Source organism: Myotis lucifugus, unplaced genomic scaffold (assembly GCF_000147115.1).
Source record: "Myotis lucifugus unplaced genomic scaffold, Myoluc2.0 scaffold_41, whole genome shotgun sequence".
NCBI lineage: Eukaryota > Metazoa > Chordata > Mammalia > Chiroptera > Vespertilionidae > Myotis > Myotis lucifugus.
Genome location: NW_005871089.1, coordinates 2,913,223 through 2,938,565, shown reverse-complemented (window position 1 = coordinate 2,938,565; position 25,343 = coordinate 2,913,223). Strand labels below are relative to the sequence as shown.

The 25,343-nt window shown below is 45.9% G+C and overlaps 1 protein-coding gene across 1 annotated transcript in view; it reads left to right on the top strand.

The window, feature by feature from the left end:
• The window catches only part of GRAMD2A (GRAM domain containing 2A), a 44,116-nt gene extending 35,983 nt beyond the window's left edge, over positions 1-8,133 (top strand). The window contains 11 exon segments of the mRNA XM_023753090.1: positions 1,885-1,977; positions 2,834-2,891; positions 3,237-3,312; positions 3,899-4,002; positions 4,632-4,730; positions 4,859-4,930; positions 5,445-5,507; positions 6,756-6,912; positions 7,045-7,101; positions 7,104-7,242; positions 8,025-8,133. Of these exon segments, the coding sequence (XP_023608858.1) occupies positions 1,885-1,977; positions 2,834-2,891; positions 3,237-3,312; positions 3,899-4,002; positions 4,632-4,730; positions 4,859-4,930; positions 5,445-5,507; positions 6,756-6,912; positions 7,045-7,101; positions 7,104-7,242; positions 8,025-8,133 (1,027 nt within the window).
• Positions 8,134-25,343: the final 17,210 nt, after the last annotated feature.

Below are 25,343 nucleotides of genomic sequence, written 5' to 3'. Positions count from 1 at the left end.
TTAATAAAAAACCAAGGAAGGAAAAAACCTCCATGAAATGTAAAATGATGGAACCAAATAAATTCCAAAATTAACTTTGGGAGTCAAAGGGTCAAGTCACTAGTACAATCTGTCACTTTGCAAGATTCAGGAAATACATGTTGATGTCTATATGAAAACTCTCCATAAGACTGAGGGCGGGTCACCAGGTTACAGCTGTGACTGGGCTGATTTTGTAGGTAAGGTCATCAGGTCAGATGGTTGTGACACTGGATGCAGCCCGTCCCCTGCAAGGTCTCCATTTCCTAATCTGTACAATGGCGTGGTGGAAGGGGTCAGACTACCAGCAAATAATCTCAGAGGGTCCTGGCAGATCTCTGCTGAGTCTGTAACTCTGTTGTTGTTGTTTTAAATCCTCGCCCAATGATATGTTCTTATTTATTTTAGAGAGAGAGGAAAGGAGAGGGAGAGAGAAATATCGATGGTTTTGCCTCCCACACGCACCCCAACTGGGGATCCAACCCACACCCTTTTGGTGTACAGGACAACACTGGGCTGTAACTCTGTCCTTGAGGGAGAGAACTTTGACTTGCCTGTGTCACAGAGCTGAGAGCAACTGAGTGCTGGGAAGTGCAGGTTCTAGGTCCTTATCTGCTGAGAGACTATAGCACAGGACTTTGTTAGCTATTCCCACCACTGCATGTCTTGCCTTGGCTCTGCTTCTTGGCCACGCTCTCTTCCCATCAGCCCCTGGGCCCACCCGTCTGGGGGCTAGTTTGACTGCTCAGCCGTTATTGATTTCAAGCCTGTCTTCCCTGGAGGGGCAGAAAGCAGGGAACCTTATTGTTTGGAGCCACTTAGTGGAGGCATGAACTCAAAGGCCACTGAAGGACTAGCCCTCTCTGCCCAGGAAGAGGGTGTCTCCTCCTTCCAGGGCCTTCTCTCTGGGCATTTAAGAGAGAGTGGGAGAGGGAGAGAGATATGGAAGTATCAATGATGGGAGAGTCATTGATCAGCTGCCTCCTGCATGCCTCACACTAGGGATTGAGCTGCAACTCCAGACCGGGAATCAAACCATGCCGCTCAACCACTGAGCCATGCCAGTCAGGCCTCTCTGGAGATGGTTTGGTTTTCAGGCTGAGCTACCCAGATTGTTCAAAGAAAACCAATGGTGGCTTACTGGTGTGAGGCAGCCCCTCCCTTCCCAGCTCACACTTAACCTGAGGGTTGACTGGAGTCCACTCTCACACCATCCGCTGCATCAGCTCCTCAGCTTTGATAAGGCCTCCTGTGTTTGGCGTCCTTTCTATGAACCCAGAGGTTTAGAGCAGGGTTGGGGAACCTTTTTTTCTGCCAAGGGCCATTTGGATATTTATAACATCATTCGAGGGCCATACAAAATTATCAACTTAAAAATTAGCCTGCTATATTTGGTCAAACATTTAATTAACTCACCCCTAATGCCTTGGCGGGGCCAGACCAAATTATTTTGAGGGCCTTATATGTTTCCCACCCCTGGTTTAGGATAATGCTGCTTGGGTCCCTCAGAAACTTGCTTTCAGCCTTGATTAAATCTCAGACTCCATCCTCCCAGTGTGCCTTCTTAAGGTTGGGGCCAGAGGCCTAACTGCCTGGTGCTCGGATGACGTAGATTGATTTTCTTCCGGCCCAGTAATAAGCTGACCTTCAGGCTTCTAGAGAAGACAACTAGTAAGACTCCCACCTAGTCAGCTGCGCAGACCCTCTGCCTGAGCTGCTGTCTCCGGACTGCAATGTCTTCAACCTCACCCCAAATAGCAGGGCCAGTCTTGGGTGGCGGGCAGGCTGCCCTGGGTATGGTGGAGCTAGTAGGGAAAGGTGTCCCCATGAAAACTCCCTTCCTGATGTGGGCCTGTTTCTTCCTAGCAACCAACAGATGCATAGGAAGATGACTTCTCTGAAGAGCCCCCTGTTCTGCACAGAGAAACTAGTCAGAGTTCAGACAACCCCGGACTCCAGGTGAGCCCCCTTCCCCAAGGCAGACAAGCATGTGGATTGGGGGTGGGAAGTCCTCAGGAGGTGACCTGTTAGAAATGGGACTGTTAAGATGTTAGGTCTAGCATAGGCTGCCTAGGGCCTCTTCCTCCCACTCCCAGGCCTGACCCAGTGCACTGGGACCTAGCAGAGTCTAGGCAGCTCAGGTTACCAGCCTCCTCCCCTGCCCACCTGTCCTCAGGCCAATTTGGCTAGGACAAAGGTTTGCATTTCAGCACCACCCCATTTCTCGCAGCCTGGTAGCCTCCTTCAGGTCAGGTGAGTCTGCGGAACTCCTCACCGCAGAGCTCCAGGCCACCAGGAGGAGGCTGCTAGGAGGCCGTTCTGCCGGGGATCATGGCCCATGGGCAGGCCCCGGAGCTGTGAGTCTGACACCTCCATATCACCCACTCCCCAAACTGATCCTCATCCCTGTGCCTACTGCTCATTGATTCTTGGGTCTGCTTCTCTGCTTACCTCTTGGCCACAGAAATAGGAAAGGGTGTTTGACACCCAGGGGTGGATGGCTCCTAAGCATCTCTGAGAGATCTAAGCTCAGGCTGAGCAAATCTCCTTGGAGGGAGGGGGACACTGCTCACAGCTGTCTGGGAGGAGGGGCCACTGAGACCCCTTTGTGCGACCCCTTTGTGCATCCAGGAGTGTCCTTCCCCAGGGTCGAGCTATTTGCTTGCTGTGCTTATCACTGCTGTGGCCTCTAGAGGACTCCTCTCCAATCTCTGCCCCAAGCTTCTGGCTTGAAGCCAGGGCAGAATTGGCACTGAGGATCCATGGGTAGGACTCAAGGGTGCCTTGTCCCTGGAATGGAATGTCTCCTTTGCAGTCTGCACTGGCCAGAAGGCTTGAAGGGTGAAGAGATAAAGAAATACAGTCGAGAAGGGGTAAGTGTGTGGAGGCTGACTACTTGCTGCCCAGCAAGAAAGGGGCCCTGGGCTGCCTGAATTCAGTGACTGCTGGCTCCTTGGCCACCAGGAAACCTGAGTGGTGTCCCTCCTGGGTGGGAGTGGTGCATTCCCCTCCAGTCACAGGCTGCCTATTAGGACCCAGAATTACCAGGAGACAAGCTGTGCTTGGAACTCAGCCTTCTACACCCACTGGCTATTTACCAGTGACTTTATGTTCAGTCCCCAGGGGGCCCTGTGGCAGTATTTCCTGGTGGCTGGAGCAGGGCCCCTTTGGTGTTGTGATCTCCCAGGACTTCTCAGCCCAAGCCCCTGTATTTGCAGACACTACTAAGTAAATACAACCAGCAATACCACAAGCTGTTCAAGGACATCCCCTTGGAAGAGGTGGTTCTCAAAGGTGAGCTGTGTCCCTGGTATGCCTGGGCAGGTGCCTGTAGTGCCTGAGGCCCAGGTACTGTCCTCACAATTTAGAAATGGGAACCGGCTGCCCTTTGGATGTGGTTGGTTCTTTTTTCTTCAAAAGTGTGAGAAGACTGAACTGGTTTGGGATATAGAGTTGAATTTATGAAAGTTTTCTTGAGGAAACTAAAGGGCTTCCAAATCTTATTTCTGTTCTGTTCTTATCAGTCAGGCACTTCTTTCCTGTCAGGCACAGTCAGGGTCCTCTCTGTAGGCAGGAAAGGGCAGGGCAGGGCATTCTGCCCGAGGGAGTGAGAATCCAGGCTTGAGTGGGACCAGGGCAGAAACCTGTCTGGACCATTTGAGACATGGATGGAGAAAGAGGAAACATCTAGCAGTCTGCTGGGGTGGAGTGGGGGCAGTTAGGACTCTTGGGGTACTGGAGGATGGGTTATTTGGGAAGTCGCATTCTAAGGAAGACAGTTCCTGAGGCTGGACTCTAGACTCTTCACTGTGAGGACCCAGGCCCTGGGGCTTCCCAACAGACCTTGCTCATGGTAGTCTTCTCTCCTGTGACTTCCCAGTGTGCTCCTGTGCCCTCCAGAGGGACCTCCTTCTCCAGGGTCGGCTCTATATCTCCCCCAACTGGCTCTGCTTCCATGCCAGCCTCTTTGGCAAGGATATCAAGGTAGTAATGAGTGGTAAGGGCTGCCATAGTCCAGTGAGATCCCTGCCCAGCCCAGGAAAGAGAGAGGCCCCTGCCCTGCGGGCATGCCTTGAGTCACACCTGTCCTCCTGCATGCTGGTGAGGCCCCTCACTGGTTGGATGAACAGCTATGAGGCGTCTCACCTGGTGTCAATGCAACCCCTTCCAAAACAGAGGCCCCAAATATAGACTCTACATCGGCCTGAGTTGGTCTGAACAGTTCACAGCCAAATTATTCTGCCTCTGAAATGCCTTCAGAATCAGAGTGAGATGTCGTACTTAGGGGGAGCCATAGGTGTGGTCAGGGCATAGCTCAGGGAACTCCATTATTAGAGTATGGGATTCAACAGAACAGCCATCCTTGGCCTCCTGGGTAAGAGGGTGAAAGCCTGGAGTGACATGTGCTGCCAAGGCTGGGCACGGTGTGGGTAACGGGAAGGGGAACGAGCATGGGAAGGGGGAGGTTCACACACTCTCCCACATGGGGCCAGGCTTCTCCATGGTGCCCGTACTTGGCTCACTGCAAGCTGGGGCTGGGGCCCTGTTCTGGAAGCAAAGGGACCATGTCCTTGGGAATGAGTCCTGAAAGAAGCATGCCTCTCCTCCCTCAGGTGGTCATTCCTGTGGTGTCTGTGCAAATGGTCAAAAAACACAAGATGGCACGGCTCCTTCCCAATGGCCTGGCCATCACCACCAACACTAGCCAGAAGGTCAGTGAGTCTCTGAGCCACACTCTCTTGTCAGTTTCCCCATCGCAACCCCAGGAGCCCACAGCCTGACTCAGCACACTCTCAAGTCTTTACTCACCCCACCCCTTTGTTTTCTTTCCATGTCCCAGTATGTTTTTGTGTCACTGCTCTCCCGGGACAGTGTATATGACATGCTGAGGAGGGTCTGCACTCACCTGCAGGTATGGAGCTCAGGGACAGGAGTCAGGCCAGGGAGGCTGCTCAGGCCTGGACTGACGTTTTGGGACAAGGCTGTTGGGGAGGTTAGCCCATTTCTTCAGCACAGGGAACGGGGCAGAGAGAGGGGAGTAACAGGCTCGGGCTCAGTGTATCAGAGGCGGTCCTTGGACTGTTTGTCTGTATTTGTGAACATGTCTCTTTGAGACCAGTGACTTTTGTATGTCCCCGTGTAGATGCCCTCACTTGTGCTTCTTCTGTGTATAGACAGACAGTCAGGAGCATGGGGCTGCTCCCCAGGATGCCTATAGCTCTCTCTGGCCTATGGTAAGAAAGGGGGAGGGGCAGCAGCAGGGGAGAGTAGATTGCCTTGGACTTGACCCTCCAGCATTAGATAGGGCACCCCTACAAACTACGGGAGCTAGGCTCCATCTGATCCAAAATGGAGGTAATGCTTCCCCATGCCTGATCTTCGCTGTTCCAGAAGGACAAGTAACTGCTGTTCCCTTTCCTCCTCAGCCTTCCAGCAAGAAGAGTTTGAGTGTAAGAGAATTTTCAGAAGAACCTGAGTGCGAGTCTCTGGTGAGAGCTGAGGCTGGGAGCAAAGCTGCTGGCTTGAGATTGCCTGTGGTGCTAAGCCTTCAGGGCCTCCCAGGCAGGGCCCACGATGTAGAACTAAGGAACCAGGCTCAAGAGCCAGCAGTCATGCTGTCAGGGTTCTCCTAGACCTGCCACACTCCAACCATGCAGAGCCACCAGGTCCTGGCAGATGTGCTGACTTTATGAGCAGAACAGATGTCTAGCCCCCAGAACACTGTCCCGGGTGAATCCCACACTGTCCCGGCACGGAGCCAGTGACCCCCACACTGTACCGGCACGGAGCCAGTGACCCCCACACTGTACCGGCACGGAGCCAGTGACCCCCACACTGTACCGGCACGGAGCCAGTGACCCCCACACTGTCCCGGCACGGAGCCAGTGACCCCCACACTGTACCGGCACGGAGCCAGTGACCCCCACACTGTACCGGCACGGAGCCAGTGATCCCCACACTGTCCCGGCACAGAGCCAGTGACCCCCACACTGTCCCAGCACGGAGCCAGTGACCCGTCCTCTTCCCTTCAGCAAAGTCAGGAGGGCCTTTAAGGGGATAGAGATGTCCCTGGGGAAGAACTTCAAAGGCTATTAATGTAGAACCCAGGCAGACTCATTTTAGATTTGCTGAGGTCCCAGCAGTTTCATTTGGTAGCTGGGGTTTGGGGTAAGTAGAGCTGAGTTTCTAGAGTAGGGATGGGGGTGAAAATGGCTACAGAGTGTTTGAAGCCTTCTTCAGTAACTGTAGCAGTCAGCCAAGCATGCAGCATGCACAATGCCATGCAGGGAGATAGAAGGTGATGTTCCCATTTTTGTTGATGGGGACCTTAAGTGCCCACTGCCAAGATCGGTGACATGCTTAGGCGTAGAGCCCAGATTAGAAGTCATGACTTATCCCATCTAAGATAGGTTGTTCTGGGCTTTCTCAGACTCAGCTGACCTGACCATATACTTCAGTGGGCTTACATCTTGGATCTCATGTCTTGGATCTACACTAGCAGTCTTCAAAGACATTGTTCCCTGGAAGAGTAGCTGGTTACAGCAAGGAAGCAGATAGGAGAGACACGTGATTGCTATGGCAATGGTTTTCCCCTTCCCGTGTACCTGCTGCCATGCCTTGCTAGGCATCTATGTTGGTAATATATAGAGAAAGCTTTGATAAAGTGGTGGGGGCACCTTAGGGCAAATAAGATCCCAAGGGCCGTGGTGAGACAGCTTCACCTGCTTTTTCTGCAGGAAGTCCTCACCCCTGAGATGAAGTGGAGAAAAATATGCCCTGCCTCCAGGTCCCTGTCCCTCCCAGACAGCATCCCTTGTATCCCTCCAGCATCCATGGACTCCCCAGACAGCTTCTTCTCCTCCAGGAAACCTCCAGGGTCTGGTAAGTTCAGGGGCCTTGTCCCACGGTAACAGCATGCAAAGACCAGGCTTCTTCTCCTCCCACTTCTGTGAAAAGGGGTCATCACTGCCAGCGGGGCTTCTGAGAGCTGTTTCTTTCTCCAAATTTGTAAGGGAAAGCCAAGAGCCCGAGCAGCTTCAGAGAACAGCAGGAGGTTGGCATGCCCCATGCTGAGCTGGGGTCCTGCTGTCCCAGGAAGATGACTAACTGCTCTCTTATTGCAGAAAATGCTGTCTGTGAGGAGGAGACACTGGAGGAGGAGCCCAGGACCAGCGAAGAGCTGAGGCTCTGGAATTACCAGCTCCTCAAGGTCTTCTTCGTGCTGTAGGTGATTGTTTAGGGGAGGGTGGTGTATGGGTGTTTGGAGCAGGGGTCTTGGTGTGTGAGGAGGCCACTGTCCAGAGCAAGGGGAAGATTCTGAGTCAAATGCAAGCTCCTGGTTAGTGTCTGGAGGTCACATGGCAGGCAGGCCCTACTGTGGTGAAATTATCTCCAGTTTTATTTTTACAATCTTATAATTTAGGATTAAGGCTGTGCAATGGGGAGGGGCAGGATATGAAACTGTTGAAAAAAGGAAAAGTTGCATAGGATTGGAGAAGGCTGGCAGAATTGGGGAGGGCCATCAGGTGGACTAGGAAAGCCATGGCCTTCTTGCTGCCCACCATTAGGGCAGTTTCTGGTCCAACTCCGCCTGAGGACCAGCAGATAGTGAGCATGGTGGGAGCTTCAGAACAGCCTGCCCCTGGTTCCTCTCACCTTGCCTCACCAGCATCCTCTGGCTCTGCTGCCTGGGGCTACCACCTTAGGGGTAATCTTAGTCTCCCAGAGGAGCTGCAGGACCAAGGTGGCTGGTCAGAGGGAAGTGGGGTCAGCTGAAGAACCCAGAACCCCTGCTGGGCTTTGAGGACACCTCCATGGAGATGAGTCTCAGGACCCCCATGTGGCCTTTGGGATGAAAGATGCCCAGGCTTGAACATGGCTGCAGGGCAAAGGGTTCTTTAATTCTTCCAATTGCAAGAGGAGCTTAATCCCACTCCTACTTTTGGTGAGCCTCTAAAAGTGCCCTTTTTCTAGATGAGAAAAACTCTTGCTCCCTTTTCCTCCAGGATCTGCTTCTTGGTCATGTCCTCATCCTATCTGGCATTCCGCATTTCCCGGCTGGAACAGCAGTTATGCTCCCTGAATTGGGATGGCCCAGTCCCTGGGCACAGGTGATGCCCTTTCTCTTTCCAATGCCTCTGGGATTCAGGGCTAAGGACTGGGACCAAAACCTACAGCCAGGCTGCTTGTTACCTTGGCTGAATTGGCCCTACCCTTGATAAGCTGGCTCGATGGCCCCAAGCAAGATTGGGCAGAGTATGTGGGGTACACAGATTCCCACCTGACCCACTTTATGGGGGATAGGGGATGGCTTCAGTGACGTACTCTCTACCTTCTAAGCCCTTTCTTTGATCTACGCATCTCTCCTATGTGCAGGTAACAGCCACTTGGCCTTTGTCCCCACTCCTCCAAGAAGAATGCCTTGGGTGCTAAGGTTCCATCAACGGTCCCCTTGGTTTCTGCTGCTGCTGTTGTGCTGGGACTGACTATGAAGGAAAACATTCCAGATCCCTCCTCTTCCCCCAACTCTTCTCCTTCCTCCAATGAGTGATCTGAAGTACCTGTTTACAAAGTTCCTACAATTTTTGAACTCAGACAAAAAAAACCAGGTTTTTAGAACCAGCTGAGGAATTCTGTACATGAAAATTCAACAATCACTTACGTGGGAAAAAAATTTACTTTGTTCCTTAGAAACAGACCACCCCAAGGGACAAAGGCCGTGCTTTGATACCTGGAATGCAGCTCTCTGACTGTCACATGGCTCACTCCAGTGGTGGGACAGAGCTAGAACCCAAACCACCAGTGTGGGCTCTTCTCTCTCCCCATATACTGAGAGTCCCTGCTTTGGGCAAAGGACTTCTCTGCAGGGACCCATCTGGCCTAGGGAAGACTATAGGGAAGTGGGGGCAAATTATGAAAGGGCTTGTAGCCAGGATTCCTTCAAGAAAGGAACATTTGTGCTCTGTGCTGAGACTGTTCTGGCCACTCATGAAGAGGCGGAGAGGACTGGAGCAGCGGACAGTGGCAGAGCCGTGAAGGAGAACAGAGCATTCCATATCCTCAGTTGCCACTTCTGGTGAGACAGGTGTAGTAGGGCCTTTGATCATAGACTGGTACCAGATCTCCCCTTGGTGTACGCAAACATTTCCAATATGCCCAGGTGGAAAGTAGGTATGACAAGGGTGGTGGCTTTGATCTGCAGTATTGCTTTTTTCTCTCTGCCTGACTCCCTGGATCATGGATGTGGCCAATAGCAGCCTGTTGGGAGGCTTGGCTGGGTAGCTGGGCATGGTGGTGTTGGGCCACCATAGGGCAGAAATCATTCATATCACCTGTAGCCACTCCATGGGGTCTGTTATCCATGAATGAAGTGAAGATGTCCAAAGTGTGCCTGGTACAGTACAGGGACCAAGCCAAGGGGGTCTGTCTGATACCTCTAGGGACAGTAGAGATAGAGGATGCAAAGGGTAAACACAGTAGTGGCTTTGCTGTAGAGATTCCTCCTTCTCTGTCAAGGTCGTCTTTCGTATAAAAAGCTTCGCTGTGCCCCAGAACTCTGGCCTGCTCTCCCCAGAAGTCCCTTCTGCTAAGATAGTGATTTTTTTAAAAATATATTTTATTGATTCTTTACAGAGAGGAAGGGAGAGAGAGAGTCAGAAACATCGATGTGCCCACAACCCAGGTACATGCCCTTGACCAGAATCGAACCCGGGACCTTCCAGTCCGCAGGCCGACGCTCTATCCACTGAGCCAAACCGGTTTCGGCTAAGATAGTGATTTTGAAGGTTCTGTAAGGGCCTTACTGAGGAGGTCAGCAGCATCGGGGAAAGTCACTGGTGATGGGGTGAGTGGTGTTTTCCCCTTTTCAGGCACCTGAGAGGGTAACCGGGGAGAAGTCCAAGTGGAGATTATTTATTACAGAACCATCTGTCCTGTTTATGACAAACCCACATGAGGACTGGAGGGACTGATGGTAGGTGACAACTTCCAAAGCTCAAACTGAAGGTCTCTTCATCTTCTCCCCATGCCAAGTTGTAGGATTAAATTTAGAGCCTGGCCTTGTGGGTTGCTTGTACCAAATCTGCATATCTCAGGTGAAACTCACTGTTCTGTTTTCCCCACAATGCCACACTGGATGAGTACCCATCCTTTTTTTTTTTGGAACCAGGCCCCTTCATCACTCCTTTTCATACTATTTTCAGGAAAATAATCCTACTTGCCCTAGAGCCTCACCTCCTTGGTCCTTGCTGAAGGGTGAGGAGAATAGATCCATTCTCTGAGCCTTGCTAAGTTGAACCAGAGGCCATGAGAGATGCCAAGTCATGGGTGGCTGGGCCAAGATGCTGATGAATGGCCTCCAGCCATGCCCCAGGCTCAGAAAGGGCAAGAGGCATGCTGCAGGGTAGGTGGCTTTGCAGGCCCTCGCAGGGTCTAGGGCTTTCAGTGGTTTGGGTGTGCCTGTCCCTCTGGAGGGTCCTCTCTCTGTTTCTCCCTCTTGTATTCCAGCCTGGTTCTCTTGGGCCAGTATACCTTCTGTTGTGCTCATTTATAAACTATGTGTATTTATACAGACCTGCTTGCATTGGGTGATGCTCCTCTAATTCCCTGAGAGTTTGGTTCAACTATCCGTGGGTTGTTCCACTATGGCATTAGCCTTTGAAAATATTTTTAAATAAAATAATTCTGATTTTTTTAGTGTCCTGTGATATCGAGAGTTCATTTTTATCTTTTGACTACTAACTAAAGATACTCTTACTGACATATCTGGCACCAAGGAGACTGATAAAGCCCAAGTCATTCCCAGAATCCCAAGTATTCTGCAAATCTCACAGGACTTTGAGATTTGTGAAGCTAACTCTACTTCAGGCACATGGTGAAGGGTAAGGATGGCCACAGCAAACTACCACAGTCTCTGTCTCTGTTGGGGAGACACAGAGAATGCTTCCCCATTGCTTCTGGGAAACTAAAGCAATGTCCATGATTTTAATAGTACTATGCTTCCGACTCAAGAATTAAAGTCTGGAACTCAGCACCAGAAAATTCCTGTGACATCAAACCTAGATTAGTGGGGATTCATTCATTCAGTAAATATGGGGCCCAGACTGTGCGCCAGGTACTATGCTGGGCCCTGGTTGTAGCAGTGACCACATTAGGCAGCATTTCTGCATCTCCCTGGCACTTGCATTCCATGTAAATGTAAGTTCCAAGTAAATATGTAAACAAATGAGGTAATTGCAGATTGTGATTAAATTCCAGGAAGGAAAGAAACAGTGATATGAGATTAAATAGGGAAATGGCTTTAGATGGATGGTCAAGAAAAATTCTCTGGCCCTAGCTGGTGTGGCTCAGTGGATGGACTGTCGGCCTGCGGACCAAAGGGTCCCTGATTTGATTCTGGTCAGGGGCATGCACCTTGGTTGTGGGCTCCTCCTTAGGCCTGAAGCCAGGTCAGGGCTTGTGCAGGAGGCAACCAATTGATGTGTTTCTCTCACATTGATGTTTCTCTCTGTCTTTCTCTCTCTCTTCCCCTCTCCCTAAAAATCAATGGAAAAAATATCCTTGGGTGAGGATTAAAAAAAAGAAAGATTCTCTGAAGGGACATTTCAGCTAGTTCTTAAAGGAGGAGTGGCCAGTCATTGGAGGAACTGTAAAAAGAGCATTCCTAGCAAATAGATTAGCAGCTGCAAAAGGTGGGAAAGAATACATATGTCTCTGAGAAACAGATCTTTTTCATGCTTCTAGGATACTAATCAAGTGGGACAGTGACATGAAAAGAGGTTGAAGAGGTCAACTCAACAACAACAAACAACCCTATTTTAAATAGGTAAAGGCCTTGGTCAGTTAGCTCAGTTGGGTAGAGCATTGTCTTCATACACCAAAGTTGCAGGTTCAATCCCCAGTCAGTGCACATACAAGAATCAACCAATGGCCCTGGTCAGTGTGGCTCAGTTGGGCGTCATCCTGTGTACAAGAAAGTTGCTGGTTCTATTCCCCATCAGGGCACATGCTTGGTTTTCGGGCTCAATCCCCAATAGAGGGCATGTAGGAAGTAGCCAATCGATGTGTCTCTCTCTCTCCCTCTCTCCCTCTCTCTCCTCCTCTCCCTTCCTCTCTCTTTAAAAATCAATAAATTCATTAAAAAAAAAAAAAGAATCGAATCAACCAATGGCCCTGGCTCGGTAGGTCAGTTGGTTAGAGCATCATCCGGACACACCAAGGTTGTAGGTCACATACAAGAATCAAACAATGAATGCATAAATAAGTTGAACAACAAATCATTGTTTCTCTCTTCCCCCTTTCTCTCTCTCTCTCTCTCTCTCTCTCTCTCTCTCTCTCTCTCTCTCTCAAAATTAATTTAAAAAATGGGTAAAGCATTTGAATATACATTTTTCCAAAGAAGACACACAAATGGCAAACAAGCACATGAAAATATGCTCATAATCACTAGTCATTAGGCAAATGCAAACGGGAGCCATGATCAGGTAGTACTTCACACCCATTAGGATGGTTGTTGTCAAAGAAACAGAAAACAACCAAAGTTGGTGAGGATGTGGAGAGATTCGAACCCTTATATTCTGTTTGAAGGAATGTAAAATGGTGTAGCCACTGTGGAAACAGTATGGCAGTTCTTCAAAACATTAAAAATAGAACTACTATATGATCCAGTAATGCCACTTCTGGGTATATACCCAAAAGAACTGAACGGTTTCAAAGAGCCATATGTTCATAGCAGCATTATCCACAATAGTCAAAAGATAGAAGCAACCCAAGTGTCTATCAACAGATGAATAGATAAACAAACTGTGGTGTATCAATACAATATTATTCAGCCTTAAAATGGAAGGACATTCTGACACGTGCTACTACATGGATGAACATTGAGGACATTATGCTATGTGAAATAAGCTAGACACAAAGACAAATACCATGTGATTCTATAAACAGAAAGAAGAATGGTGGTTGCCAGGGGCTGCAGGAAGGGGCATAGAGAGTTATTGTTTAAAGGGTATAGAGTATCAGTTTTGCAAGATGAAAAGAGTTCTGGAGACAGATGGTAGTGATTGTTGCACAATAACGTGAATGCACTTCAAACTATTAAACTATACAGTTGAAATGGTTAAGACAGAAAATTTTATATGTATTTTATAATTTAAAATATTTTTTAAAAAAAGAGGTTGGAGAGGTAGGCAGGAGAAGGGAGTTTGGGTTTTATATGATCCCAGCTCAGATCGGAAAGTTTAGAGCTAGTAGATTCAGTGGTTGCTGAAACCAGTGCTTCTCTTTGCTAGAGGAAATAAACCTGTGGATGCAATGTGCAGAAAAATATGGCTGATAATCGACATGTGATGGTGTCCCCCTTTCTCTATTCCTAGAGACTGGTCCATAGTAGCAGAATCACAGAGAGGGCATATAATTTCACATTGATATTTTTAGGTTGAAGTGAGCTAACTTTATAAGGGAGAAACAACTGCCTTGAATTTGGATAAACAAGAAATTCGCATATATATACATATATATATGAATATATATATATATTTGTATATAAATAATGCAGGAGCTTCAGTTTTGCAACATGGGCTTTAGCCAGATATGAGGAATGGTAATGGAAGGGGCAGGAGTTCTAGTGAAAAGGGCATTCAGGAATGAGGAGAGCTGGGGAAAACTGCATCTTGCAGAAGTTGTGGGAGCAAGACATTGCTCCTACCCTCACTGTCTCCACCCAGATGCCCAGCCATCCCAACCCTGGCCCTCCTACCTGCTGGTCATGGCATTAGGACACTTATCAAGCTGGGTGAGGTCGTAAATCTGTGCTGCTCAGCTCTCCTAGCTGCTGGGCCACAGAATCAGGGGATGATACTAAGGCAAAGAAAGGCAAGACTGAGGCCAGGTCTTTAGGCTGGTCTACGCGTGAGGGGAAGAAATGCAACTAAGCCACGAGGTGGCAGCAAAGTCCAACAGGAACTGGAGCCCAGGTGGTGAGGAATGGACTTCATTCTTGTTTCTCAAAGAAATGCCCCTTCTGTCCCCTTTTGGGGTGAAAATGAGCCCAGGCCTGGTCCAAGTCCACTGCACTGCCTATCCGACAGGCTCACGTGGCCGTTTCTTCCCTGAACCCTTAGGCTTTTCTCCTCTTTCTCTTCTTTCGCAGCCAGGAGGAAGGCCCAAGGCGATTCTGAAAGGAAAGCATTCCCGAGGACCCTCCAGGCCTTCTGCAGGTCAGGCCTGTAGGAAGGCAGACTGGCCTGGGTGAAAAAACAATGTGAATGTTTGGGGATACAGAGTCCACAGGGGTGAGAGCTCAGCTTCTCTTCCATCAAGGGCACAGAAATCTTGGGCTTTCACCCTGACCTACCCTCGTTGTCAGTAGCCTCTCCTTTTACTCAGGACATAGAATTACAGAAACCTGACTCCTGCAAAGTGTGATTTCAGGAGGTAGCAACACTCTTTCCCTCTTCCTTCAGTTAAAGATAAGGGACTGAATCCCAGGGCAGAGAGGATTCCAATTTAAGAGTTACATCTGATTTGTCCACTGACAGTGAGAGGAAGGGAAGCAGTTAATTAAGCCTCTGAAATGATAATCCAGAGAAACCTGAATCCATCCCTCTGTGTGCCTGACCTCCACAGAGCCAAAGAGCACCTAGCACCCAGCAGGCCCTTCTTGCTGGGCCGCCTTCACATTGGCAGGGCTCTTTGCCTTCCTGGAATGTGTTCCTTCTTGTTTGCCACTCAGTGCCTGGCCCAAAGCCAAACCTGGGCTGCTCAGAATACCATGCCCCACTCACTTCTCTCACAGGATCTGAAACAAGGCTCTCTCTTCCACTTGGGGAAAGGTCATTTCACTGGTACTGACTTCTCACATCAGACTCTCCTCCAGTGGCTGGTAGAAAAAGCTCTTAGAGCAGACACAGTTGTGACCCCAGCAAAGCAGAGTGTAGCATATTTATGTCTTACCCTATTGGCAGCCTTCTAAATTGGGTCAGAGTGGGCAAAGTGTCATTGACAAGCTGTTCATTAACTAGGTTTTGTTGTTGTTTTTTTTAATATGTCTTAATTTATTTTAGAGAGAGAGGAAGATAGAGAGAGAGAGAGAGAGAGAGAGATCAATGCACAGAGAGACACATTGATAGGCTGCCTCCTGCATGCCCCCTACTGGGGATTGAGCTTGAAACCAGGGCATGTGTCCTGACCGGGAATGAAACCGTGACCTCCTGGTTCATAGGTCAATGCTCAAGCACTGAGCCACACCAGCTAGGCAACTTCTTTTTATTCTTATTTTATAGCCTTCTTCTTTGTTATCTGTCATAAAATGATAGTGATGTTAGTTAGTAGTACAACTTTCAGATATCTTTATCTGAAAAAATTTACAAGTTGGAAATCCTATTTTGGTTCCCAAACTTAAAAAAGAAAAGATTTACTTTTAAAGTTTTAGTTGACTTTGTTGGGGTGCATTAACTTGCTAAATGCAGAAATGTTGGCATAAGTACCACTTTGAGGAGATGTGACACCCAGGCTCCTGGATTCACTCTAGCATGAAGATGTGTTAATTGGTGTAGGATTTCTGATGGAAGTTTTTCTTTGCTCTCAGTTCTAAATACCAGGCTAGTCTGAATGCACACTCTCTCCAGTATGTAACTACTATATTTAAGAGATTCATTAAGCACTTTCTATGGCCTCTGGAATGTATGCTTGTATAGAAATACTATACTTTTCTGAGCACTTAACTGGGTACCAGGTTCTATACAAGGTGCTTTTATACTCATCTCATTTGACTCTCAATACAACAATATAGTTTGCATACCTCATGTTGTGGAAACTGAGACTAATAGGCCAGAAATACAATATGACTCCTTCAGGGAATTTATAGAGAAGACAATGTAAAGGGAATAGCTATATAACAATGTAAGGCATGTGACCTCATGGTAAACACAAAAGGGAGTGGTATAGACTGGCTCAGTGGCAGAGGCATGTGCAACACATGTGCGTTTCAAAGAATGAGTAAGTTTGGGTAGGAGACATGTAGGGAGGATCCTCACAAGATGTGTGTTTTGGAGGGAATATCTGTAAAAGGATGGTGGTGTGGAGGATGGTGCCAATGAAAGCTTGGAGAAGCAGAATTCCCGCTGAGGAATGGATTTGTAAGTGTGCAAAATCCCTCAGGATCTAAACACCAGGATAAGAAGAAGAGACTTGATCTTTCAAACAATGAGGAGATATTGGAGCTTGGCAATGATGGATAAATTCAATGGTTTAGGAATATTGGTTTGGCAGTGGAGTACAAGGTAGATTCAAAGTCTAGCAGAATAGTCTAGATAAGTTTCCCAACCTCAGCACTACTTGACATTTTGGTCTGCATAATTCTTTGTTATGGGGGTTACTCTGAGCCTTGTGGGATGCTTAGCCACATCCGTGGCCTCTGCTCACCTGATCCAGCAGCACCCCCCACTCCAGTTGTGACAACCCAAAACGTCTCCAGACATTGCCACATGTTCACTGGGGGGTGGAGGGGTGGGTGTGGAATGCTCCTGACCGAGAATCACTAGAATCACTAGAGGGCAAGAGATGAGCAGGTATTGTCATAACCAACTGCATCAATCCACTGACTTTAAGAATAGCTGACAAATGTAAAAATGGGTTCCTTGCCATGGGAAATACATCATCAGTGCCAAAGAACTTAATGGCATGGAGACAAGAGGCTTCAGAAGTAGATCATTCTGCATATTAGAAACCTCTTAAGGATACTCCAAAGTTACAGATAATGTACTCTGGATGTCTCCTTAGCAAGAAAGTGGCTGATAACAGGATTCTCTCTCTCCCAACCCCCTACCCTCAACTCACATCTTATTCAGTGGCCACTTTGAATAAGGAATGCTCAGTCTGTCTCAGGCAGAGAAGTTACTGATCTGTAATTTTGGTAAGTTTGCATTCACCTTTCTAAATTTTTGTTTTTGGCAATTGGTAGAGTGGGTGGATAGAGCCTAGCCTGTCAATAAAGTGCTATGATTTACCCTGATATATATTTGTCTAAATCAGTAAAGTACCTGTACTGCCTATTGGCCACCTGTTTATTTTCCCAAATAGTTTTATTGGAACACAGCCACGCCTATTTGTTTATATATAGTCTCTGGCTGCTCTGGAGGTCCAAAGGCAGCATTGAGTAGTTACAACAGAGTTCACATAATCCATAAATCTGTACTATTTACTACCTGGCCCTTTAAGAAAAAGTTTGCTAATCCCTGATCAAAAGGAAAAATGCCTGTGTTGTACAAAGTTATAGAATCAGATTCTCATTCCATTGCTAGGGATAACAGATTTCCTTTTTTTTTCTTTGTCCATTCTAATAATTATCACTGAGTACCTACTATGGGCTAGACCAGGGGTGGGCAAACTTTTTGACTCGAGGGCCACAATGGGTTCTTAAACTGGACCGGAGGGCCGGAACAAAAGCATGGATGGAGTGTTTGTGTGAACTAATATAAATTCAAAGTAAACATCATTACATAAAAGGGTACGGTCTTTTTTTTTTTTTTTAGTTTTATTCATTTCACGCGGGCCGTAGTTTGCCCACGGCTGGGCTAGACACTGTGCTAAGTGTTTGGGATATTTTAATGAACAAAGCAGATAAAGATCTTTGTCTTCATGAGGTTACATATTCTAACTGGTGAGAGAAGGGATATAAGACAATAAGCAATAAAAATAAATTACATAGTATATTAGAAGGTGATAAGTGCTAAGGGGAAAAGAAAAATGTAGAGCAAAAGAAAAAGTGGGATTGGAAATGCTGATGAGATGTCACAGTTAACAGAGGATGGTCAGGGAAGGTCTGATTGAGAAGTTAATATTTTACAAAGTGAGAGAATAACTTTGTGGGGGCATTCCAGGCAGAGTGAGTAGCCAACATAAAAGGTCTAAGGTGGGGGAGTACTTGGCTTGTTCAGAAACCACAAGGACCCAGGTGTAGCTGAAGAGAGAGAATAAGGGAGCAGGGAGCAGGACTAGGAAATGAGATCAAAGAGGTAACGTTGGGCAGCACAGGATGGTGGGGGTGGAGAGATCATATAAGACCATTGTAAGAATTTCAGCTTTTACTCTGAATGAAATGGGAAGGAGGGGAGTAAATAATGAGCTTTTATTATACAGGTTTTAAAAGGAAAACCCTTGGCTGCTAGGGAGGGAAAGGTCGGAGCAGGGAGGTCAGTTAGAAGACTTCTGTGACAACCAGGTGAGAGACGATGGTAGCTCTGACTTTGGTGGTAGAAGTAGATGGTGAAAATGGAAAAATTCTGGATATATTCTAAAGGTAAAAACAATAGAGCTTCCTGTCAAATTCAAGATAGAGCATACCAGAAAAGCAGTCATAAAGGATAACTTCATGATTTTGGGCTCGAAAGGATGGATAGAGTTGCCATCAACTGAAATTAAAAAAGCCATGAGTGGTGGTTTTTGGACAGAAGATCAGAAATGTAATATTAGAAATGTTAAGTTTGAGATGGGTTTTAGACCTCTAAGTGGGGATTTCAAGTGAATAATAGATTATATGGGTCTGGAGTTCAGGAGAGAAGTCTGGGAGATATAAATTTGGGAACTGTTGACATATGGATGGTACTTAAAGCATGAGAGTAGATGAGGCCATCAAGCGACTGAGTGTCTGTCGATAGGATAATGGAGGCCTGAGCCCTAAGGCACACTGTCAACAAGAGATCAGGAAGAAAAGGAGGAACTCTCGAAGGAAACTGAGGAGTGCCTGATGAGGTAGGAGGAAACCGGAAGAGTCTGGTGTTCTGGAAGCTAATTACCATATATCCAAGGAGGAGACTGACCAATGCTGCTAATAAATCACAATTCTTTTATTGAGGTTCAACAAAGTTCTTTCTCACTTGACTATAACCCAGAAGTTTCCAACCTGGACAACTCCAAACAACTTAAGTTTAGAGGTCACTCTTTTAATACAAAATGGCCCACGCCCCATTCTCAACCACTGTGGGAAGTCCTGAGACCTCAGTTTCTCCAAGGGTTTCCAAGGTTGCTTCTGTGTATCCAGGGTCTGCCTATGATGCAGCCTGCTTGTCTACTGTCTCCTGATCCTTTGGCTATTGCCCTCTTGCCCATAATGTGCCACTCCTCATCCTTCATTCCTCCAAATAGCCCTCCACTAAGACGGATGGTTGGATTCAAATTGCATGAAATGTTTAGAGTTAATGGAAGGCTATAGCGCAAAGCAGAAAACAACTTCAAATTCAATGCATACATGACTGCTCATGGAAATAATAGCCTTTCTCTACTATCTCAGGAAACTTCTCATCAGCCATGTCCTCTGGAAGGCCCCTGCCTCCTGCCATGTTTCTGGGATACATCCCATCTCAGTTCTTTTCACCAACCTCGCTCCACCTTTTTCTTTCCCAGGCTCATTCTTTTCTAGGGCATACGATGAACATTTAAATTTCTTCCATTTTATTATGCGGAGTAACTGATCTCTTTGTATCCTCATGGCCCACTCAGGCTAAACCCAGGGAGTTGATCTTTCCTAGGCAAAAGGTCCGTCTAGATACTTACCTCAACAAAACAATGATCTTTCTAGCAATAAATTATGCCATACTCCTGACACCAGAAAGGCTACTTTCAGTTTTTGTTTTTAATAGTAATTTTTCTTTTTGGGTAAAAAAAATAAAACACTACCACCAACAATCAGAAAGCATTACCTCATGGTGTTTAAGAGTACAGGTTCTGTCCTGGCTGGTATGGCTCAGTGGTTAGAGTGTCTGCCGATTCCTGGTCAAGGGCATGTACCTGGGTTGCGAGTTCAATCTCCACCCCAGTGGGGGCACCTCCTCTCTTACATTGATGTTTATCTCTCTCGCTCTCTCTCACCTCCTTCCTCCCTCCCTTCCACTCTCTCTAAAAATCAATGGAAAAAGTATCTTTGGGTGAGGATTGAAAAAAAAAGAGTACAAGTTCTGGATCAGTACATCTACATGTAAACTGTGTCAATTTACTTAATTTGGGCAACTCACAGCCTCAGTTCTTTCATCTCTAAAAGGGAGATGGCACTACTACTACTACTACTAAAAAAATAAATGAAAGGGGGATAATAATAGTACCTACCTTATAGGTTTATAGTGATTATTAAATATGAAAATTCATGTCAAATCTTTAGAAGTCTCTGGCACATAGAAAGAGCTCAATAAATATTAGTTATTACCTACTACTCTTCAAGAAATCAATTTAAACTAGTATAAAACCCAATGTTGGTAGGGCTACCTGGAATTAGATAGAAGCTTATATTATACATTTTCAATGGTATTACATATTGATTCTTTCCTTTCAGAACTCTCTGGCTATCTATATGAAGGGATATAAATTGGTCATATGCTTTCATGTATCAATTCCTCTTTTATACTCCTCAAGGAGATAATTTGAAATAAAAAGTTATTTATGAAGAGTTTTTGCATTATTTCTATTCATAGCATACCAAACATTCAGAACTAACCAAAAAAGCCTAACAGTTGGAAAATGGCTAAGAAAATCATGATCTATTGATGTAACTCTATGTTACCTTTAAATATAACAAGCAGACAATTATTAAATGTGGGAATTCATAAAAAGAAGAATTAAAAGTTAACACATGAATTAAAACTATGTAAAATGTAAAAAATTTCTAAGGAATCAGCAGATAATTTAAAGAGATGTCCTTGGTTAGAGTTACATGTTGAGTGAGTTCCTTATTTTCTGTCAGGTTGCTTAAGTTCATCAAACCCTCCCCCTACAATAGCTGCTCTTGTGCAAGCATGAAATACTATGCAATGCTATGGAAGGATGATGGGCTGGGTTGCGTTTTTTTTTTTTTTTTTAAATAAATTGCTTCTACATTTGCATTTACTCATTCAACAAATAACCTGTGTCTACTTGCCAGGCACTATATTAAGCAGCAGGAAGTCAATGGTGAACAAATCAGACATGGTGCCTGGCCTCCAGGGCTTTTATAGGTCAGTGGTAAGAGAGATACAACACCAAAAATTTTAAGTGATTTGGGCACATGGAAAGGATTCATGATTCTAGGAAATTTATTTTTTCCAGTTTTTTTTTTAATTTCAAGAAAAACGATTTTAAATATAATAATGTTACATGCAATAAATCTTAATATTTCAAGAAAAACTATCTTATCTCTCTCTCTCCCAATTTTTTTTTGGGGAGGCAACCAAAATTTTTGGTGGCAAAAAAAAAAGAAAAAAAAAAAGAAAAACTATCTTAAATATAATAATGCAATAAACATTAATATCTCAAGAAAAATGATTTTAAATATGACAATGTTACATGCAATAAACACCAATTATTTAAGAAAAATGATCTTACATATAATAATATTACAAGCAACAAACATTAATATTTCAAGAATAAAAGTATTTTAAGTATAATAATATTACCAAAACTGTACTAGCATAGTATGATATCACAAAAGTTGTAGGAAATATTAAAAATCTGCAAATAACAGGATTACTTCTATTCTAGAATTTTTTTTCTTTCTGACTATTTTTGTTCATCAGTTTATGTTATTCATTATATTCCACAAATGAGTGAGATCATATGATATTTATTTTTCTCTGACTGGCTTATTTCTCTTAGCATGATGCTTTTAAAGTCTATTTTGTCAGATATGAGTATTGCTACTCCAGCTTTTTTTCCTTTTCCATTTGCATGGAAAATTTTTTTCCATCCCTTCACTTTCATCCTGTGTGTGTCTTTTGTTTTGAGGTGGGTCTTTGTAGACAGCATATAGTTGGGTCATATTTTTGTATCCATTCAGCTACTCTATACCTTTTGATTGGAGCATTTAATCCATTGACATTTAGGGTAATTATTGAGAGATACTTATTTATAGCCATTTTAATTCTGTATGGCTAGGTTTTTCTCTCTGTTTCTTCTTCTCAGCAATCCCTTACAGCAATTCCTTTAGCACTTCTTATAATTCTGGCTTGGTGGTAATGAACCCCTTTAGCCATTTTTTTTTTTTTGTCTGGGAAGCTCTTTATTTGGCCATCTATTTTGAATGATAGCCTTGCTGGATATAGTAATCTTGGACTCAGATCCTTGCTTTCCATTACCTTGAGTACTTCATGCCATTCCCTTCTGTCCTGTAGAGTGTCTGATGGGAAGTCAGGTGTCAGCCTTATGGGAACTCCTTTGTAGGTAACATTTTTCTTTTCTCATGCTGCCTTTAGGATTCTCTCTGTCTTTAATTTTTGGCATTTTAATTATGATGTGTCTGGGCGTCGGTCTGTTTAGGTTCTTCTTGTTTGGGGTTCTCTGTGCCTCCTGAACTTGTGTGACTTTTCCCTTTACCAGGTTGGGGAAGTTTTCTACCATTATTTCTTCAAACACCTTCTCTATGCCTTTCTCCCTTTCTGCCTCTTCTGGCACACCTTCTATTCTAATATTGTTACATTTCACATTGTCCCACAGCTCCCTTAAGCTGTCCTCCTGTTTCTTAATTGTTTTTCTAATTGATATTTTCAACTCTGTCTTCTAATTCACTGATTTGATCCTCAGCTTCCCCTAATTTGCTGTGTATTCCTTCCAATGTGTTCTTTATTTGTGTTATGCCATTCTTTATCTCAGACTGTTCTTTTTTCATAGTTACTATATCTTTTTTCATACTGTTGAGCATTTTTTTTACTTTCCAAAGTTAGCAGAAACTGCTTTTATTTTTTTATCTTTAATTTCTTTATTGGTTAAGGTATTACAAATGTGTCCTCATCCCCCCATTAACCCCCCCCCCCCACTCATGTTCTCATCCCCCTGTTGTCCATGTCCATTGGTTTGGCTTAAATGCATGCATACAAGTCCTTTGGTTGATCTCTTCCCCTTACCCCCACCCTCCCCTACTTTCCCTCTGGGGATTGATAGTCTGATCGCTGTTTCTCTGTCTTTGGATCTGTCCCTGTTCATCAGTCTATGTTGTTCTCTATCTTTCACAAATGAGTGAGATCAGGTGGTATTTATCTTTCTCTGACTGGCTAATTTCACTTAGCATAATGCTCTCCAGTTCCATCCGTGCTGTTGCAAATGGCAAGAGTTCTTTCTTTTTTTACCACAGCGTAGTATTCCATTGTGTAGATGTACCACAGTTTTTTAATCCACTCATCTGCCGATAGGCACTTAGGCTGTTTCCAAATGTTAGCTATGGTGAATGTGCTGCTATGAACATAGGGATGCATATATCCTTTCTGATTGGTGTTTCTGGTTTCTTGGGATATATTCCTAGAAGTGGGATCACTGGGTCAAATGGGAGTTCCATTTTTAGTTTTTTGAGGAAACTCCATACTGTTCTCCACAGTGGCTGCACGAGTCTGCATTCCCACCAGCAGTGCAGAAGGGTCCCTTTTTCTCCACATCCTCTCCAACACTTGTTGTTTGTTGATTTGTTGATGATAGCCATTCTGGCAGGTGTGAGATGATACCGCATTGTTGTTTTGATTTGCATCTCTCATATAATTTGTGACTTTGAGCATGTTTTCATATGTCTTTCGGCCTTCTGTATGTCCTTTTTCAAAAAGTGTCTATCTAGGTCCATTGCCCATTTTTTGATTGGATTGTTTATCTTCCTATTGTTAAGTTGCATGAGTTCCCTATAAATGTTGGAGATTAAACCCTTATCGGTGATATCATTGGCAAATATGTTCTCCCATGCAGTGGGTCTTCTTGTTGTTTTGTTGATGGTTTCCTTTGCTGTGCAAAAGCTTTTTATTTTGATGTAGTCCCATTTGTTTATTTTCTCTTTAGTTTCCATTGCCCTAGGAGCAGTATCAGTGAAGAAATTTCTTCGGCATATGTTTGCGATTTCGCTGCCTGTGGATTCCTCTAGTATTTTTATGGTTTCCCTTCTTACGTTTAAGTCCTTTATCCATTTTGAGTTTATTTTTGTGTATAGTGTGAGTTGGTGGTCTAGTTTTATTTTTATTTTTTGCATGTATCTGTCCAATTTTCCCAACACCATTTATTGAAGAGACTATCTTGACTCCACTGTATGTTCTTGCTTTCTTTGTCAAATATTAAGTTGAGCATATTGGCTTGGGTCAATTTCTGGGGTCTCTGTTCTGTTACATCAATATATATAAAAGGCTAAGTGGCCACCATATGTACGACCATACAACCGACTGACCGGTTGGTACATATGACACACACTGGCAATCCTACCTAATAAAAGAGAAAGATGCAAATTGACCATGGCCCCGAACGTTTCCCATTGGCTAATCAGGGAGATATGCAAATTAACTGCCAACCAAGATGGCGGCCGGCAGCCAGGCACCTGAAGCGAACAGGAGGCTTGCTTGCTCCAGTGACGGAGGAAGCCAAGGTTCCCCGCCTGCTGCTGCCGGCCTCTAAGCTGCAACTCTAAGAAACATTGTTGCAAATATAGAAGGTAAACATTCCCCAGAAACCTGCTTTCAGCCAGCCGGGCTTCAGCCAGCAGGATCGCAACAGTGTTACAATTATAGAACCCAAACAAACCCAGATCCCTGCTTTCAGCAGCGGAGGTCTCATAGCTGGAGCCGAGCCTCAGAGCTACAACCAGCTCTCAGCTCCAGTGACAGCCATAGAAGGTAAATAAATCCCAGAATAAAAAAAAAAAAGAAAAAAAGGAGAGGTTGGGAGCCTCAGTTGCCTGCCAGCCTGAAAACAGCCATCATCCCCTCATCCAGGCTGGCCAGGCACCCCAGTGGGGACCCCCACCCTGAAGCAACAAGATGGTGGCTAATTTGCATACTGAAGGCAGGCGACAGCGGGAAAGGCTGTCTGCGGTCCAGGACCCTGATCTGTGACCCTGTTGGGCGGGGGGGTAGTGCTTGAGGCTGTCCGCGGTCTGGGACCCGGATCTGTGACCCTGCTGGGCAGGGGGCAGTGCTTGAGGCTGTCCACGGGACCAAGACATGGATCTGTGACCCTGCCGGGCGGGGGGCAGTGCTTGAGGCTGTCTACGGGACCAAGACACGGATCTGTGACCCTGCCAGGCGGGGGGCAGTGCTTGAGGCTGTCCGTGGTCCCAGGACCCGGATCTGTGACCCTTCCCGGCGGGCGGCAGCTCGCACAGGGGCGAATCGGCCGGGGTTGGGCAGGGCAGGACGTCTGGCTTCTGCCTAGCTCCAGTCACTCTGGGCAGGTGAGCAGCGCAGAGAGCCTCTGGACAGGGGAGGCAGGCCGGCGGAGGGCGGCCTGTACTCCCCACTTGGCAGTGGTGACAGCTGTGAGCGCGCCAAGCAGAGCCTGCAGGCTGAGCTGAAGTAGCGCCTACAGGCCATCAGCGCCCAGGAGTGGCTGCGCAAGATCCGCCT